Consider the following 20,234-nt stretch of genomic DNA (forward strand, 5'->3'; position numbering starts at 1 on the left):
GAGGAAAATAATCTTCCTTAGGAACGAGTCCTCTAATTGACTATTCAGTACCAAGTAGTCAGTCCTAAAATCAGATACAAGTAGCACTAAAGAAAATGATCTAGTTGTAGTTATATATTTATTCATATATATAATATTAGATAGATATTAGATGATATGTGGATAGAAAGATACATAGATGATATATAGGTAACACTTGAAGAATAACAATTAAAGAAACAAAGGTAACAAAGAAAAAACATGAATTTAAGAGGAAGTAGGGGAAACCTGGGGACATGGGAGGGGTTGAAGTAAAGGAAGAGAAAGAGGTAACAAAGTAATTATATTTTTACTTAAGTTTAAAATAAAATGTCTTTTAAACATTACATTTTAAAATTTCTAAAATTAAAAAAAACGTGTGTTTTTCCTGTATGTATATGTGTATGTGCCTCATAGAGTTTCCTGATGTGTGCAGAGGCCAGAAGAGGTTGACAGTTTCTTAGGACTGGAGTTATGGGCTTCACAATATGGGCGCTGAGAATTAATCCAAAGTTCTTTGCAAAGTACTCTCAATTGCAGAGCCCTCTCTGCAGCACAACAAAACAGCAAACAATAAAAATGATGTCACCAAATTCTGTTTCTTCAGTTGTGGCCTCCTGGCTCTTGGCCATGTGCTTAATACATATTTAAGATTTTCCTACAACAAAACCCAGAGTGGTAACTAAAACTGAACCAACTATCTAAGGCATGCTAGGAATACTTGACAGCTTTATGCATATACAGAAGCCCTGTGCGTTTTTATTTTGTTATTTGTGATGTTTCCCATACTACACAGGTGTGCTACGTATTCCCTCGCAAATGTTTTGCCATTATTCCATTATTATTAATTGCACACTTAACGAAATGGTTGTTTCCGTCAACCATTCATCTTTAAGAATACAATAACGTTTGTAAATTAATGGTACACTGTTATGCTACCACTAGTCCTACAATAGTGACCTATTATATAGTAACCTATTAGCTTGTTTTTATTTCCTATGCACATAAACATATCATCAACCCTTATGAGGCTATTACTATGTATTCATTTTCTATTTTCATATGTATGCATATAGCATATATGTGTGCATGTGTGTGTTTGGTCAAGAAAAATAGCTCCCATGGTTCCCACCTACACAGTGCAACAGATTTTATTCCATTCAAATGAGCCAAAGCTTATGCACCTAGTGAGTAAAGCATTGAATATTTTTTTTTATTTAACTTCAAACAGAGATTGAAAACTATGTTTTATATATTTTCACTTTTGATTCCCAGCTTATATAACTCTACCATTTATTTTTTTTCAAAACTCCGTGCTATTTCATAGCATTAAAATCATTTCAAGTCCTAAAATTTTCCTAGGACGTGATATTTATTCACAAACCTCATTAACCAAATAAGGCAAATTGTGTGCGCACAGAAAATGCAGAAGTGCTGTGGCTGTGAGGTGTGTCTTCACAGGAAGACGAGACTAACCTCTACCAAATCAGTCTCAGAGACAGAAGTCACCTAGACACCCCTATTTTCAGTTCCAAATCTTTGCTGGGGACAAGGCCACCTTTTCTAGTTGAGTACAAGGCTTTGATTCACAAGAAACAGGACTCTCTGCTCTGCTCAGGTCTGTGAGTGTACGTGCTTATGCACGTGTTTCTAATAAATGTTTTCTACAAAATGAGAGTTGAATGTCAAGTTAAAAGAGTTCTATAACTGTTTACACTGTTGGATAATTCTAGCTTACATGTTTGAGTAGAGCTGCTGAAGGCAAAGAGTGCTTCTCTTGTCTTAGGTTTAAGTATATTCTGTATCACTATATCTGGTGTCCATAATCAAGACACGCATATTGAAGAGTAAGAATTTGTGTTGCTGAGATAATAAGCCTTCTATCTAAAGCAAGATATGTTTGGGGGGTTAAAAGGCTAAAGTTTGAATAAGAATTTCTCACACAAATGAACTAATCTTATGGAAGGTGGTTTTATTTCTGCTTCTGAAATAGCACAACTGCACATTCATGAAGAGACAAGTTATATTCATTTATCAACTTATCAAATCAAATGTGGAAAGTGCTCACTTTAAAGTCCAAGTGCTATTTATTAAACAGCTATGCTCTGTGAGCACTGTCAGATGATGTAAAATGTTACAATATAAACATATATGAAGTTGTTGATGGTAACATTTTATTGATGGTGATAGAAGTTTTACTAAAAGATAATAAGAAAATGTGCAACAGAAACTCGTGTATCTGACATGAGTTTATCTTACAAAAAAAATTGCTCAACACCAAATAAAAACCATAAACAGAAAATATATGTGCTGATGTTCAATGTCAGGAGGCCAAATATTTTTCTATTAAATATCTCAATGTAAGTGAATTAAAAATACTTTTTGTATTTTTACGATATTTTGAAACAGTGGTTTTTTTATTTTCCAATAAAATGTTAGTTGATTTTCCATTGTCTTGTGTGAGCTGTTATTTCCATTATTTCATATTTAATGAAATTTTTTTCTATATTTTACTTGTCTAATACAAGTATTTAATCTCACCACAAAGATATCAGAAAAAATCTTTAGACTCTGCCTTGCTTATTCAAGAGTCCTTTGTGCATCACAGAAGTTAGACCAGAGCCAAGAGTGGCAGCACATGTCTTCAATCCCAGCACGCAGGAGGCAGAGGAAGGTCACCTCTTGTAAATCTGATGCAAGCCTGGTCTATATAGTAAGTTCTAGGCCAGCCAAGGCTGCATAGAAACAGAGTGTATCAAAAAAAAATAATAAGTTAATTAATTAAATAACAAAAGCCAGAACGGATCTATTTCTGAAGTGAACGTGTCATAATCATCACACGATGGCATTGATTCGTGATCGAAAGTTTCAGCACAGCCCAGGTATGTAGTGCGCATGTGAATCTATGAGCCTGTTTTGTGATGCTAATATATCCAACATCCATGCAAAGCAGTGTAAGGCACAGGAAGCCTCTTACTGCTTTTCCTATTATGTGCATTTCATGTTATGCTTATATTGTATTTAAATTGTAGTTTTTGAGGATGTGCAAAGATATTTTCCTTTTACCACCTACCTACTGTAAAGTCATTTATAACATAGGAGAGCTTGAAATAATGACAGGGAAGGAGGACTTGGAGTCAGAGGAACTGGGTTCTAATCAAATATTTCCAGCTTTAAATTGGGGCAGTCCATGGTCTCTATACATTTTCATTTCTTTTCGTACCAATAGAAAAATAAAACATGCTGGATTTTCCTTAGTGGAATTCTAGACTCTGAAACTCATGGAATATAGAATTTGAAAGTGCTTCTTATTCTAAAAAATGTTATGAATTTCTCATACTTGTTAACATCATATTAAATGGTGAATATTTTTTGAAATTCAAATTTTTCACCCAATATAATAACTAGTACTCTTTTCTTCAGGTCTAGTATTTGAACTATATGCAAGAAATATTTAAGGGTGATATTTAAGCCTAAAATAAAGTAGATAATGTCTTTTCATTTACAAAATGATTCAATTAATTATGGAAATTTAAAGAAAAGAACAATATGGTTTTGTTTGACTTGCTTTGTTCAAACTCAATACTGTCATATTTATTCTGAGATTTGGAGTCTACTATTTATGTCTTTATGTGTCTCTAACTTTCATGCAATTTGGTAAACTACTATTTATTGTGTGTGCAATTGGAATTATTAATACCAAGTTCATCACATTTCATTTAATTGTTATGATGTCCCTAGGATTTTGTAATGATATGTTTTCTCTTCCACACTGTAAGGAGCTGGATGAAGATTTACTTCTGCTTACCAATATTACATTCTGAGTGTATGGTGTAATTAATTATATATCTGTCTTCCTCGGCTATTTTCTTCCATTACATAAAGCTCGCTTCAATGTTAGATTTCATTTTACACTATGACCTGGTTTATTTCACAAATCCATATCATTTTTTCCTAACTCTAATTCTCCAAAGGATGGGCATGGTTATGTTTGTTAAGAAGTGTAAGCATCTTAAAAATGAGATGACAAAAGCAATGGAAACTCATGCTGCCTCTTAAAAGGACTTTCATGAGAAGCATATCCATAGAAACACAAGTTGGAAGATAGAAATGTCTTGATCAAATGACACAAAGTCCATGGACTTGTATTAGCTTGAGTTGTTTTCTCCAGAGATGAGCAAATGCCATAATTACAACCTCAAGCCAGCAAAGCAGTATGCTTCTCCAGGACAGCAGAAGCAAAGATCTGCACTAATCACCAGCCAGTCCAGAGAAAATGGTAAGTCTTGGGTTACATTTGTGTCCTCATGGTGAAGTGAGGTGAGGGTGGAAGCCGTGTTGCTGTCAGTGACAACCTTGTTCCTCTTACCTCTCCAGGGAAGTAAGCTGTACTTTCTCTAAGATAATATTAGAACATACAATCAAATTATAGGTAATGATGTAATTTATAATAAGGGCAACTGAAGCAAGGATTTAGGGAATCTAACTTTAAGGAAGAATATATAGAAATAGACTATAGAAAAGAAATTTTAAAAATCATGCAGCTATCTTCTTAAACATGATAAAAGAAAAAATTGTAGCAATATTTAGTAACCTCTCTGAATGGAGTGGAGACAATCTGTACTCAAACCATTTTAAGCCTGGGTATTATCAGTATTAAAATTTGTGACAATTTTTTCAAAGGAGAAAACATGAGCCTGGTGAAAGACATTTTAATCATATTTTAAAAATATGAACCATAAAGGGAAGCTTGATGGAATCAGCCTGGGAAAAATAAGCCATTCTACCCATCAGAAGGATCATAAACAAAGTAGAAATAATATTTGAAACATGTACGCAAAATATAGGACAAGGTATGTTGTCATGCCTTGTCACCAACTCAGAAGTATAGAACAAGCCAGTTACTTGATAAAAACAAGAAAAGTCTCAGAAAAATAAAAAATTTATGACTTAAACATAAGTTTAAATTTATCATGAAAGGAAATAAAAAGATTAAAACAAAAATACTGCATACTAAGTTTATAAATTAAAACATGCAAATAATATTCATTAGTGAGGAAGATGCAACCAAGGAGGGAATTTCATTTATTTGTGCTCCTATAAAATTAGTGCAACTTTTGTGTACTGAAAGTTTCAGTTACTAGAAAATGTAACACGTGTGCCCTTTGTACTCTAGTTACCATAAGAGGAAGCTCCCTAAGGAACTCAAAAATGAGTATAAAACATATTATTATTATTTCTAATGCCCAAAATTAGCATACAATTAAAATGTGCACTGGAAAAATTAAAAGTCTGTTCATAGAATTTATGCAGGTATCAATGAAAACGAACATTAAGTATTTATTCAATTTGACCTCTTTCTATGTCAAAATATGACATACCCTAGAATAGTCTCCTAAAAAAAAGATGCAGAATACTTTACTGATATAGAAATGAATGTTATTAAAACATTGATTATCAAAGTATTCATATCTAATAACTCTTGTAAAAAAATTGAGGCGTGTAATTTATTTAGGGAGTGAAAAATAGCAGCAGTCTGTAAGCCCCCCCCCCCCTCCAACTCAGGGTCTGAGGCCACAGGACTGCAAATTTGTGTCGAGCCTGAGGCTACTTTTGAAACTTTGTGTAAAGGAAAAAAAAAAAAAAAAAAACAAGTTTAGAAAACTTGCATAGAAGCAATCATGGGAGTGGATACCACGCTTTTGTACTCTTAGATTTAAGTCACCTGTAGAGTCCTTACGCTGCTAGGGCTGAGAAAAAGCGCTTTGTCTACCTTCTCATAGAGATGCACGCCAGCGTTTATACTAGACAGAAAGCCACCTCAGCCGCCCGCTAGCCCTCCTTTTGCTCTGACCTTGCCTGTTTTTCTTTGACAGTGTCTCCATTGTTCGTTGTCCGAGTCATTGCTGTGGCCATGGCAATTCACTTCATTGTTGTCACAGTGATGTGGTTTGTTGTTTTCATAACTTGTAAGTGACAAGACAGAGAGTTAATGGAGCAGATGTACCTTGGTTAGACTTCAGAAGCACACGGGGAGGGGACCGGAGAGATGGCTCAGCCAGGGAAAGGCACTTGCTGCGAATGCCTGCAGCCTGAGTTTGATGCCCAGATAAGATGGAAGGAAGAACCGACTCCTCAGAGTTGCTCTCTGACCTCCACGCTCACTCCCTGGCACATAGGTGCCCTCATGTACGTACCTGCACGCACACATATGTAGACACACACACACACACACACACACACACACATTTTAAAAAATAAGAGAAAGTAGAGAAGCACAAAAACATACAGTAACAGTAGTGAAAGTGTTTTTAACCCTAGCTTCACCAGTCCACAAGCATGCAAGTTACTTTTGTTTACAGTATGTTACCAAGTTTTAACGATTATAATTATTTTTATAGTGTTATGCAACAATGAAGTTCCAGTTTCCTCGAGAGGTGAGTGAATCTTTTTAATATTAAACACATATTGCAGAAAGGTATGCCAGGATTCAATATATATTCAAATGCATTCCAAAGAGAAGAATGAAGTAGTTGGATTTTGTCTGTGGTTCACTGTAAACTTTATTGTTTTTAGCTGTGAAGGCCATGTAATGGGTGGAAGAACCAGTCGTGGTACTGCATTTGTTTAATTCCTGCACTTCACAGGTGGGGATAGGAAGATCAGGATTTTACAGTCAACCTTGGCTGTGTAGATAGTTCAAAGCTAAAATGAGTTTTATGAGTCCCTGTGTGGCAAAAATAAGTAAATATATATGATAATTTTTGGTTAATCTTATTACATTTTACTTTGTCATATTTGGTTGTAATCTCTTCGAAGTCTTCTTTTCTGAGAAACAGAAAGATGGGGTGAAACTAAGAGGAGTAGGGGAAGGGGAAACTGTTAATCATACTGCATTGTATGAGAACAGAATCTATGTTCAATAAAAGAAAAGTAGGAAAGAAGAAGGGAGGGAAGAAGGAAGGAAACAACAAAGGAAGGAAGAAAAGGTAGAAAATCCTTAGTTTAGGGCCTTTGTTCTCTTTATATTATAATCATTCAATTATCTAGAATTTCAGAGTTGAGACAAGAAAGGTATTGAATTTGACTAGATAAAATCTGCTTCAATAGTCGGGTATGCATAGAATTAATCTATTCTCTTTCTAGAAGGTTACTGTGGCCCATGCCCTGACAACTGGATATGTCATAGAAACAACTGTTACCAATTTTTTAATGACAACAAAACCTGGAACGAGAGCCAAGCTTCATGTCTGTCTCAAAATTCCAGCCTTCTGAAGATATACAGTAAAGAGGAGCAGGTTGAGCATTTAATTCCATTTGATTCTAAAACAGGAGGAAAGTCACTGGAGCATGAACTTGGAACATACAACAGCCACCAAGGTGTTCTGATACCCACCTAAGACAGCAGTGATAAAAATTAAGAAAGTAGGAGCTAGAGACATAAAGTGACATAAAGTGCCTGCTCTGAAAACATGAGGACCTGAACATGAACTTCACAGCACCCATTAGGTATTGCTGCACATGCCTATAACTCCAGTACTGGGGTCAAAGACAGGTAGATCAAAAAAGCTCCTGGCCAGGCAGCTTAACTGAAAAGGTGAGATCTTGCTTCAGCGAGACACCATGTTTCAAGATCATAAGGCAGGGAACGAGGAAGGAAGATACATGCTGTCTTCTTGTCCTAGCTTCTGTGCGCAGGATGAGCAGCTGCACACAGCTGCACACTCACACCTACACGCAGCATGCAGCTGCTGACCACTGCCAAAGACAGAAAATGTTAGAGAACAAAAACACATGAACACCTGTAGTTCAATAAGGACTGCCGTGGCCACTGGACAATGCCTCCTTCCCCAAGTGGAAAGTGAGTGGCTTTGGGTTTCTAACATTCTATGCATGTGTTTCATCTGTTTTTTTTTTGTTTTGTTTTGTTTTGTTTTGTTTTTTGCGGTTTTCTAACAGGAATTCTTAAAGCTGGTGAAGTCGTATCACTGGATTGGACTAGTCCATACTGAAGCAAATGGCTCCTGGCAGTGGGAAGATGGCTCCTCTCTCTCATCCAACCAGTGAGTCTCAGTCCAGCAGGTCTCAAGCTGGGAGTTTGATCAGCTGTCCCTAAGGGCACTCATTTTTCAGTTTCTTTTTCACAATCTGACATATTACCATATTCTAATGGAGTTAGAAAAAAAATCATTTTGACTCTAAATCTAAAGGGCAGGGAGGGTGGCACAGTAGCCAACATGAGCAACATTAACAAGTGACATAAACCACCACATGCTAAGAACTGAGGCAGATCGATCCAATAGTACGTCGGTTTTAGAGATGCAAGGCTGAAGCACCAGATATTTTCTTTTGTATATCGGTGACTAGAGTTATGGAGGAAAAACCAACATACAATAAGCCATAACCTTCAACCTTAGAACCCTCTTATCTCGTTTGGGGTCACAGGTGCTTTCAAATACGAAGTAGCTTACCACTAGCTGTAGTCACTCTATTGTCCAGTGGCACAAAGAGAAATAACAAAGACATGAGGTCACAGAGATGCTAAATACCTTTGCTTGATCAATACACAGCATTTACCCGTATCACATCCTGACGTGATGCCCCGAAACTATATACCATTGTAGTTTCAGTTAAAATGAATCCTCTAATGTGCTTGAACTGAGACCCAGAAAGAGCAGCTCCTAACCTAAATTTCCTTCCGAGTACCAGCTGTTTGTTTCTATCCCAATGCCATTCTGTACCTCATCCTTTTCAATGAGGATAACAGCAGATCAGTGTTCTTTTAGTTTTTAAATTTTACCCTGAGGTGACATTATCACTTTCTTGAGTCGTCTATTTCTGACTTTTTCTTAGAAGGAAGAAAAAAAAACAAAAAACTTCATTTGTTAAATTGCTCATGGAATTCCAAATGTCAAGACAGAAGTAAAACACACACACTGACATGCATACACACACGTGTGCACACACACACCACACCACATTACCACACACACACATCACATACATCACTCATGCACACACATGCATGCGCACATACCACACGTGCTTTCATGTGTGTTGGTACTATGTTCTTTTAACGTGTATACACCTTACCCTTTGTTCATTCAAATGCTGATTTCTCTCCCCCACTCTCCGGTTTCAATCCAGACATTGCATTGTGATACTCATTCTAAGCATCACCAGTCTCAAGTTTGTGTAAACATGTCAAAATAAAACAACCAGCCACAATGTTGAGCAATGGAGAGGAAGGAGTAGGAGGGAGAAGGGAGGAGCCAGAGGACAGGAAGGAGTGGGAGGAGAGAAGGAGGCAGAAGCTGGGGGAGCAGAGGCTGGAGAAGTCTTGGAACAACGTGGAGAAATGAACCAGACCCAAGATAGCACTAAAAGCAAGTGTAATGTGGGAAATCTAAATGGTAGGAAACTATGCGGGCTTTGAGGTTTACGGTGGAGTAACTATTGCCCAGCATTGTGTTCTAGGTTAACTAAATAAATCCGAGTCTCTGTGTGGGGATTTGGGTATACGTCTGTTTAGGAATAACTGCAGCTTTACTGAAAGATGTATCAATAGTAAATATTGATGCCAAATACAACACATGTGCATGGGTGTAGAGGGTTTTGCAATTACTTTTGTTTCTTTACCATGTAAAATTGTGTGTGCAGTCAGCTCTTGGTGTCCATGGGAGACTGGTTCCAAAGCTTTACTCTCCCCACAGATTCTGAATTCCAGGAATGGTCATCATCTTTATGCGGAATGCCATAGAATCTGCTTGTGAACCAGGGACAATTCTGCATAATTCAAATCACTTTCATACTGAGTATAATACCGTGTAGAATGTAAACATTAAGTAAACAGTTCTCACAATGCATTATTTAGGAAACCAGGACAAGATACAAGGCATGTGCTCAGTACAGATGTGGGCTCTGTTTTGAATATTTGTTGTCTGTAGCCAGTTTTATCTGACAATGGTAAACTGTCTGCCTATGGAGGATTCCTTATTTTTACACAAAACACTACAGCACTTGAATTCTAAGCTTAATTTTACATTCATTTTTAATGTAAGTACTTATTACTAAGTAAACATTTGAAGCTTTTTTTTTAAATCAGATACATAGAGATATTTGAATTCTGCGGTGATTAATTTCTGACATGAGCACATCAAGAATGACATTTTTCCTTTTATTATCTGAATTGGCTCTGTTTTGCTAAACAGTACTAAAGTCACCTGAAATATATTTGAAATTCCCACATTCAAATTCTATAAATAAGATTTCGTGTTTAGATCCTTCCTTAACCAAGTCTGGATGTAACGTGCCATCCTCTCTGCTCCAGATTAACACTGGTGGAAATGCCGAGTGGATCCTGTGCTCTCTACGCCTCGAGCTTTAAGGCCTACACAGAAGACTGTTCAAACCCAAACACTTACATCTGCATGAAGACGGCAATGTAAAGAGTTCATGAACCATCTCCAACAAGAGAAGGGATTGTTCCAGGAGAAACTGGGACTGAAAAAGAAGAGACAAACATAACAGAACATAAAACAGCAGACCTGTGCCCTCCAGAAACAAATAATAGAATGATTAGATGTAGCCCATGGCATCTCAGTCTCCAAGTAGTTCCCTAGAAATGGGAACAGGACTGTCTCTGATATGAACTCAGTGGCTCCCTCTTTGATCACCACCTCCTGATTGGAGAGCAGCCTTTCCATGCCACAGAGGAAGACAATGCAGCCAGTCCTGATGAAACTGGATAAACTAGGGTCAGATGGAAGGGGAGGAGGACTTCCCCTATCAATGGACTAGGGGAGGGACATGGAGGGTTGGAAGGGGATGAGGGAGGGAGCTACAGCGGGGACACAAAGTGAATAAACTGTAATTTATAATTTTTTTTAAAAAGATGGATATTCTGTGTCCTGTTAAACAAGGGAAGCCAACTCAGATCACCATGGCTGCCTTTCACACCATTTTCCAATCTGCCTAGAATGTGGGGAAGGAGGCAAGGAAGAGCCTAGATTTCAAGATGGAACCAATTCACAGAGGAGCTGTAAGAGTGGGAGACTGCAGCCCCACAGCACACTGGGAGTTTAAGCTCCAGCACTGTAGAAAACTGCTTGCTGGGTGGGGCCCCAGCAGGGAACCACAGGGCAGTCAGCACTGTGCCCAGCTGAGTTGCCAATCCGGTGGTTCAGGAAAGCAGGCTGCTGTCTGAGAGGGTCAACAGGAACTGTCTGAGTAAGGCCAAGCAGGATTGCTTTTTGAAATTGACTAACTCATCAGGCTCACCTTATTGATTCTTGTGCCTTTTTGGGACTCTCCCAGTCTTTTTTATGTTTTCCAGTTGAGATGGTGGTATCTCTTAACGGTCAGTCCCACCATTGTGTTTTGGAAGTACGTGGCATGCTTCCCATTACAAGTTACAAACAAACAAACAAAAAAAGAGTTTTGATTATCTCATCCATATCTGACTTTGGTCATGTTTAGGTGAGACCTTGGACTTGGAGTTTGAAAGGTGGTGTTGGAGGGAGTTGCCATCTCTGAGGTTTTTAGGGTGGAACGGATATGGTTTGCAATTGAGCAGACAGATTTCTAGGACCATGGGTGTAATGTCATATACTGAATGTTTGTGCACGCTATAATTTCATATTTGAAATTCTAACTCCCCGTATTATTTAAATACTAATTAAATTTGGAGACAGGCATAACTATTTTATTTCTTTTTTGTTTTTTTAAATGTGTTTATTTATTTATTCACTTTACAGTCGAACTAACATAGTAAAATTGACCATCTTACCAAAAGCAATCTACAGATTCAGTGCAATCCCTGTCAAAATTCCAACACAATTCTTTACAGACCTTGAATTATATTATTGCATTATTATATTATTATAAGATGAAAATCTAAATAGCATAGAGTCATTTCTTACACCTCCCAAAGTCTGATATTAAATGCGCAACATAGTGTCTTAAAAGTTGTAAGGGTGAAGTCTTTGTAGGTGAGATTGTGTCTTAAGAAAATATCCACAGAGACTTCTCTCTCTTCTTTTTGCTTCAAGAGAATACAGGATAATTCTGATATACCACCTACAAGATGCTTCCACCAAAACCCAACAGCTGTTGTTACCAACATCATGGCTTCCAAGGCTTCGTAATTGTGGGAAATGAATTTGTTGTTTACAGCTTGGTCGGTGATGTTTTATAATAGTACCCCAAAGAATCCGAGAACAGAAGGGAAGATAGCTAGATAGTAGATCTTACTGAAAATTTAAAAGGGAAGCTGGAGAGGTGGCTCAGAGGTTAATTAAAAGATTAAGCCCCAAGTTCAGTTCCCAGAACCTACATTGTAGCTCACGAGGGATCCAATGCCCTCGTCTGGCTTCTGCAGGCACTTGTATGCACACGACGTACATACATACATGAAGACAAGAACTCACACATTAAATAAAAACAAAGTTAACACAGAAAGCTTTGTGATATTGTTGTATAATACTTTAAAACACAGAAAATAATTACAAACCAATAAGCAAGCTTTAAAAAAATCTCTAGAAGCCAGGCATGGTGGCATTTGTATTTAATCCCACCACTAAGGGAGACAGGGGCAGGAGGATCTCTGTGAGTCCAAGGCCAGCCAAGACTACACAGGGAAATCCTGTCCTGGAAAACAAAAACAAAGACAAAAAAAATGGTATAATACCATATTAAATAAAACTGAATCACAATAGAAAACCAACGGTAGAACCTGGTTTTCATACGAGAGGTCATAACAAACCTGGGAGGTTTGTTTTGTAGGTGTTTGTAAAGCATTAGAAACACGATAGTCATCTCCTGAATGAGGGATTTCTCCAAAGGCTATATGCTTATACAAGGAATAACAAATAAAACCCAGGCTTCAGAAAGTAGTGTGGAAGGATCCTCGCTATCTTGACCTCTAATGAGATGGGGGTTGGGAGTGTCTGTGTGTGATGAAAACCTCCGTGAAGACTCTGTAGCCATGGAAAGTCCTTCCTTTAAGCTTACAGTCCAGTTTCTGGCTAACAGTATTGGCAGGAGAACCAAGCTGAAGAAGCCCAAGGTACATATCATCCTACCTGCAGCTCTTCATTTTCTACATCTAGTGTGCATCCACTGTATAAAGTTGGAAGCACCCAGCAACATTTTAGCTCTTAAGGAGAACAACTTGAACTCATTCCTTACATATTTTTCACACATAGCCCAAGAGTAAAACCAAATTGCAAAACAGCGATACTGAGAGGGGCAGTTAGTTAGCTCTCTGGCAGTGTTTCAGTATCCAGGAGACCTGGGTGAGGGGTAGTGCTCTGACTCATTGGATAACTAAAGAAAGTTAACCTTCTTGGACACTGAACTGCCATGGACTACACCTGTGCAGGGGTTCCAGGTCATCTCCACAAATAGTCCTTGGTTGGAGTAGGAGTCTCTGGGAAGTTCCCTGTGTTCAAATTATCTTGTTCTGTTGCTCTGCTTGTGGAGTTCCCGTTCCCTCCAGCTCTTACTATTTCCCACTTCTTACATAAAATTCCATTCACTCTGCCCATCAGTTGGCCATCAGGCTCAGCATCTGCTTTGACAGTCTATACTGCAGAAGCTAGAGGGACTGCCTCTGACATAATCTGATTGGCCTGCTCTTAGATCACTTCCCCCTGGGGGGGAGCAGCCTTACCAGGCCACAATAGAGGACAATGCAGCCACTTTTGATGAGAACTGATAGACTAAGATCAGAAAGAAGGAGAGGAGGACCTCCCCTATCAGTGGACTTGGGGAGTGGCATGCATGCAGAAAGGGGAGGGAGGGTGGGATTGGGAGGGGAGGAGGGAGGGGCTTATGGGGGGATACAAAATGAATAAAGTGTAATTAATAAAAAATAAATAAAAGATTAAAAAAAATATTGTAGTTCCAAAAAAAAAAAAAAAAAGAAAGTTAACCTTAAACTCACAAGAAAAAAAAAATGCGAGGCACGCCTGTGTTCCAGACATACAGGAAATTTCTATGTTCGATTTAAAAATGCAAAAAGCAACCAACAGGATCCCACTTGCTTCCAAGGACTCAATTTAGACAGCCACAGACGTAAAAGCCAGACTAAAATGCAAAATAGGCTGATACAATAGGTCATGATGGGGGAAATTTTTGCTCTGACAGCAGGGTGAGTAACCTTACCAGAACCAGGGTTTTAAAAAGAAACGTTTTTAATAGAGAAAACATGAGAAAAGGTGTAACATATTTAGATACACTTCATGGTGTGCTTAGCAAATGACTTGATATTTCTGTAGTACTCATCCCCAGGTTTATGCAGAGAGTGCTATATTTGATGCTAATTTTAAAATGTAAACAGATTCCACTGTGGTTAGGGGAAAGCCGACCTAACACTTTGTGGTTATATTTAAATAGACGAGAGCTCCAGATAAGTGACTCACAGGCGTGAAGGCAGATGCCACGAGAACAGTTTAAAACTTTACTCAATTTCCGATACTATGTGACAGAACCATCCTAAGATGCCAGGGGCCTCTTGCAAGCCCAGATCAAGAAAGCAAACATTCACTTGCCAATCTCTTTCTCTTGAGTTTCCATGGAAAAATTGAAAACGAGTAGTTGACCTATCACAGAGGTGCAAGGCCTGCCAGGGAAACTCTAGAGAGGACCTGGACTGAAGGCAAAAGCCCTAGATTCAGGAGTGCCTATGGACAGAGCTCAGCACCGGTCCTAGAAGATCACTCAGAGGTCAGCAGTGGCAAAGTCAGGAAGGGGCTTTATTGAAGCATGAACACACCAGCAAGAACAGAAGTGTAGTGACTGAACATCTTTCATCGTAGTGATTAGAACAGTAGGAACAAAGCCGGGTTTGGGGGTTCTACAACATCTGTTCTGGCAGTCTTGGTCTGGCTGTATTGATCTTACTTTGGGACATCATCTCAGAAACCTCCGAGTGGAGCTACGGTAAGAACAAAGAAGACATCTGCTGCTTAGCTTCCCTCCTACATCCTAAAATAGTCACCAGTCTGGCCTGATGTTTGCAAGATACAAAGTAATTGTGGGGAATAAAAGTCAAAGAGAGGCCAGGAGTGGCAGTGCCTGCCTTTAATTCCTGAACTAGGAAAACAGGAGCAAGTAGGTTTCCATGAGTTCAAGGCCATCCTGGTTAATATAGTGATTTCCAGACCAGCCAAGGTTACATAGTGAAACTCTGTTTCATAAAAACAAACAACACCCCAGGAGAGATCAGACCCAAGGAAAAGGAACAAGATGGTGTCCAAAAGAAAACCTGTTTGGCCAGTTAGGGCCTGAGAGCTCCAGTGTTTAATTTCCTGCTCTCATAATAGCTAAAGACATCTGCTTCTGGGAGCGAAGCAGGAAACCATCTTGTGCCCTGGACTCAGCAGTGATGTAAAGTAGAAGACCTCAGCTGGCAAACAGGAAGTTGCTTCACAAACGAGATCTCACTGATACCAGGCAGACACCACAGAGATGGGGACAGGGAGCCCATCCACCCAAGAAACAGGCTTCACCCACTAAGACAGATCTCCAGAGGAAAGCCTTGAAAATCAGATGGAGATGGGCCAGAAACAATTTCGACAGGGAACTTGGAAGCAAGGATTGATACGTTAAAGGCCGAAGCAGCAAAGGTAGCAGTCAGCGAGACTGTGGAAGACAATGCAGTGGATATGTGGGATGTATAAGTAACCAAGTAGTTTTCCAAAGTAAGGGGAACACGGACTATTTCTAACAGGATCTCAAGGGCAGGCTGTTTGACCCCCCCCCCCCAGGGGAGGAGCAGTCTGTTAGGCCACAGAGGAGGACTTTGCAGCCAGCCCTGAAGATACTTGATAAAACAGGGTCAGATGAAAGGGGAGGAGGTCCTCCCCTATCAGGGGACTTGGAAAGGGGCAGGGAGGAGACCAGGGAGGGAGTGTGGGGTTGGGGAGGGAATGAGGGAGCGGGATATAGCTGGGACACAGAGTTAACAAAATGTAACTAAAAAGAAAAATAAAATAAAAAAAAAGAGGCCTGAACAAAAATGTACACAGGAAAGACAAGTGGTTGGGCGAACGACTTGCTTCGTGAGCTCTCTCCTTAAACTCAGTATTGCGAACTAAGGACTAGCAAGGGGCAGTTTAAGAACACTGGCTCCTCGTTCAAGTCCCAAAATCCACATGGCAGCTCACAACTGAATGTAACTCCATTTCCAGGGGGATCTGACTCCCTCACGGAGACATACAGGCAGGCAAAATACCCAGTGCACATAAAAATAAGTAAATCTTTTAAAAATTAAAAAAAAATCAACATCAGCAATACTAGCAATTTATCCTTAGATCATGCAAGTGTTTGCTCCAAAACCTGGCATTACATTGCACTCTTCCTGTAATATTTCTTTCACTAAAACTGCTTTAGTTCTTCTTCTTCCTCCTCCTCCTCTTCCTCCTTGTCACCCTCCTCTTTGTCTTTTAATTTTATTTATTGTGTTGGCATGGACGCGCAGGCCGCAGCCCACACGTGGACGTCAGCAACAACAAGGGGAAGGTAATTCTCTCCTTCCAGGATGTGGGTTCCACAGACCAAACTCAAATCACCAGACTTAACAGCAGGCGCTTGTATGAACTGAGTCATCCTGAAGGCCCCCTGAACTTGAATTTCTTGAACTTGTATTCTTTAGTCTCCAATAACATGTGAACCCACTTGCCAAAAAGAGATCGGTTAGAAACAGTGCCTGAACACACCTTGTATTCATCTCAGTGGTGTCCATGCCTTTTGTCTCAAGTCTTTTGTTTACACCATTTATGAGATTATGATAGGAAACATGGTTATAAATGGGTTATTATTTTTCCTTTGCTATACAGTATAACCAAAATTTACATCATACACAACACAGTGCTCAGTTGGGCTGTGTGGACAGAAGGAAGGAAATGGGTGACTAAGTAATATGCTGTTACTTAAGTTAGTGGTACAGGCTAATCAAGACTATTAAAATACTTGTTCAGAGCTGGGCATTGTGCCTTGTGAAGGCTAAGGCTGGAGGATCCCCAATACTGTGGCGGAGTACTATGCACAGTTAGTGAGGATTGTAAAGTTATGCACAATTAGATTTTTTCCAAAGAATCTAAGAGAAAGCTAAACCAGTAAGTAATGAATTGCTATGAAAAAGAGGAGATTGCATGACAATTTGATGGTTATTTTTTTTAATTTGGATTAAATTGGTTTTTTTTAATTTTTTATATTAATTACAGTTTATTTACTTTGTATCCCAGCTGTAACCCCCTCCCACATCCCCCCCCCTAATCCCATCCTTCCTCCTTCATCTCCTCCCTGCCCTTCTCTAAGTCCACTGATAGGGGAGGTCCTCCTCCCCTTCCATCTGATCCTAGCTTATCAGGTCTCATCAGGACTGGCTGCAAAATCCTCCTCTGTGGCCTAGCAAGGCTGCTCCTCCCCCCCGGGGGGGGGGGGAGGAGGGAGAGGTCAAAGAGCCAGCCACTGAGTCCATGTCAGAAATGCAAACAGGACAGGAGCCTACCATAGAGGGCCTCTGAAAGACTCTACCTAGAAGTGTATCAAAGCAGATGCTGAGACTCATAACCAAACCTTGGGCAGAGTATAGGGAATCATATAAAAGAAGGGGGAGCTAGTAAAACCTGAAGAGAACAGGAGCTCCACAAGGACCAAATATATCTGAGCACAGAAGTCTTTTCTGAGACTGATTCTTCAACCAAGGACCACGTTTGCATATAACCTAGAACCCATCCTCCAATGTAGCCCATGATAGCTCAGTATCCAAGTGGGTTTTCTAATAAGGGGAACAGGGATTGTCTCTGACATGGACTCAATTATTTTTTTTAAAAAATCATAAATTCTCAATGGAGAAATTATAGGACTAGAGAAAAGACATGTTGTGGTGCAAAGATAAATCAGTAAAAATTAAACTGGAGGCAAGAGAGAAACAGATTTTTTTTTTAAATAAATAAGTTCAGAAAACTAATTTCAGAGAGTATCCGCAGACCTAAGATTAGTACCATTGTAATCTCAGAAGAGAAATGACACATGGTGTTCTGATGTCAGAGACATTTCTGCACAAGCTAGGAGAAGGAATAGCCAGTATGGAAAAGAGGGATAGTATCAGAAAGGAGACAGCTGGCAACAGTCTCTTAGTTCAGTGTGTGACCAGACAAAGGTACAGAAAATACCTGTGAACTCCATAAACATGGAACGGGCTTTGATAACTGAGCTATGAAAACCATGGTCAACCAACTGGCTCATCAGTCTTACAACTAACTTTCTCTACCCCCAGGTATATGAAGTTGAAACTGAATTTCCATAAGGCCATCATCCATAGAACGCTAAGAACATATAAACATTTGTAGTATGAAGTACAGTTATTATCTTATTGGTGATTTAATGGATACATGAATATGTAAAGAGGCCAAATGCAGCTTTTACCTCTATCCCCTTTTGGTGCGTATAAATTATGCCTCAATAAGCTGAGAAAAAGGGTGTCTTTCAGCCTTGTGTTGGCATATGAAGTCTATTTTCCGTTATCTCAAAAACTGTCAGCTGCTTAAGAAAGAGTCTAATAAAAGTAAGTCATTTCTGCCAAAACCGAAAAAGGTGTTCTATGAGAAAAGATCAACATAATAAAGGGATAGAGAACCTTTGTTCATGGACTGGAAGAGCCAACACTGTTAAAGTTTCTTTATATAGTAATATACACAGCTACACAGCTTTGTTGTATAAGAAGTTGAGACTATTTGGGACACTTTTAGGCTCTCTACCTTCGGTCTATCTGTTCTATTTTTTTAATATTTATTTAGTTTGTTTGTTAGTTAGTTATTACAATTTATTCACTTTGTATCCTAGCTGTGACTCCCTCGATCTTCTCCTAGTCCACCCACCCACCCTCTTCTCCCCCCACTATGTCCTTTCCCTAGTCCACTGATAGGGGAGGTCCTCCTCCACTTCTATCTGACCCTAGACTATCAAGTCTCATCAGGGCTGGCTGCATCATCTTCCTCTGTGGCCTGGCAAGGCTGCACCCCCCCAGGTGGAGGTGATCAAAGAGCCTGGAACTAAGTTCATGTCAGAGACAGTCCCTGCCTGCCGTACTAGGGAACCCACTTGGAAACTGAGCAGAGGGTCTAGGTCCTCTCCATGCATGGTTCTTGGTTGGAGTATCAGTCTCTGCAGGACCCCTTGGGCCCAGGTTTTTGGGCTCTCCTTGTGGAGTTCCTGTCCACTCCAGGTCTTTCTATCTCCTTCTTCTTCCATGAGTTTTCCTACACTCTGCTCAAAGTTTGGTCACAAGTCTCAGTATATCCTTTGATACCCTGATGGGTAGAGTCTTTCAGAGGCCCCCTGTGGAAAGCTCCTGTCCTGTTCCTTGTCTTATACTACTTCTGATGTCTATCCTATTTAAAAGAGCTAAACAGAGAATTCTCTGTAGAGGAATATAGAATATCAGAGAAACACTTAAAGAAATGCTCAACATCCTTAGCCATCAGGGATATGCAAATCAAAACAACCTTGAGATTTCACCTTACACCTATCAGAATGGTTAAGATGAAAAACTCAAGTGACAGTACATTCTGGAGAAGTTGTGGAGAAAGGGAAACTCCTCCATTGCTGGTGGGAATGTAAACCTGTACAACCACTTTGGAAATCAATCTGGCACTTTCTCAGAAAATTAGGAAAAGCGCTTCCTGGAGATCCAGCTATACCACTCCTAGGCATATATCTGAAAGATGCTAAACCGTTCAACAAGGACATTTGTTCAACTATGTGCATAGCAGCTTTATTCATAATAGGCAGAATCTGGAAACTACCTAGATGTCCCTCAACTGAAGAATGGATACAGAAATTGTGGTACATTTACACAATGGAATAAGACTCAGCAATTAAAAACAAGGAAATCATGAAATTTGCAGGCAAATGGATGGAACTAGAAAAAAAAATCATCCTGCGTGACGTAACCCAGAAACAGGAAGACACACATGGTATATACTCACTTATAAGCAGATATTAGCCCTATAATATAGGATAAACATACTAAAATCTATAGTCCTAAAGAAGCTAAACAACAAAGAGGACCTTAGGGAAGAAGCTGAAACCTCACTAAGAAGGGCAAACAGGACTACCTGTTTTAATACTTACAAATGCATGCCTATACTTAGTAGATGTGATTTTTATCGTGGATGAACTTTCTCAGTCTACTTATTCACTGAGGC

At 39.3% G+C, this 20,234-nt stretch overlaps 1 protein-coding gene across 1 annotated transcript; it reads left to right on the forward strand.

Moving 5' to 3' along the window:
* The first annotated feature begins 4,103 nt into the window (after positions 1-4,103).
* On the forward strand, positions 4,104-10,852 carry LOC129680272 (NKG2-D type II integral membrane protein-like). The gene is made up of 7 exons (XM_055611874.1): positions 4,104-4,301; positions 5,275-5,312; positions 5,895-5,987; positions 6,420-6,455; positions 7,165-7,316; positions 7,978-8,081; positions 10,349-10,852. Exons 1-7 carry the CDS (start codon positions 4,192-4,194, stop codon positions 10,464-10,466), a joined length of 651 nt encoding a protein of 216 aa, XP_055467849.1. The 5' UTR covers positions 4,104-4,191; the 3' UTR covers positions 10,467-10,852.
* Positions 10,853-20,234: the final 9,382 nt, after the last annotated feature.

Source organism: Psammomys obesus, unplaced genomic scaffold, assembly GCF_907164565.1.
Source record: "Psammomys obesus unplaced genomic scaffold, mPsaObe1.curated_primary_1811, whole genome shotgun sequence".
NCBI lineage: Eukaryota > Metazoa > Chordata > Mammalia > Rodentia > Muridae > Psammomys > Psammomys obesus.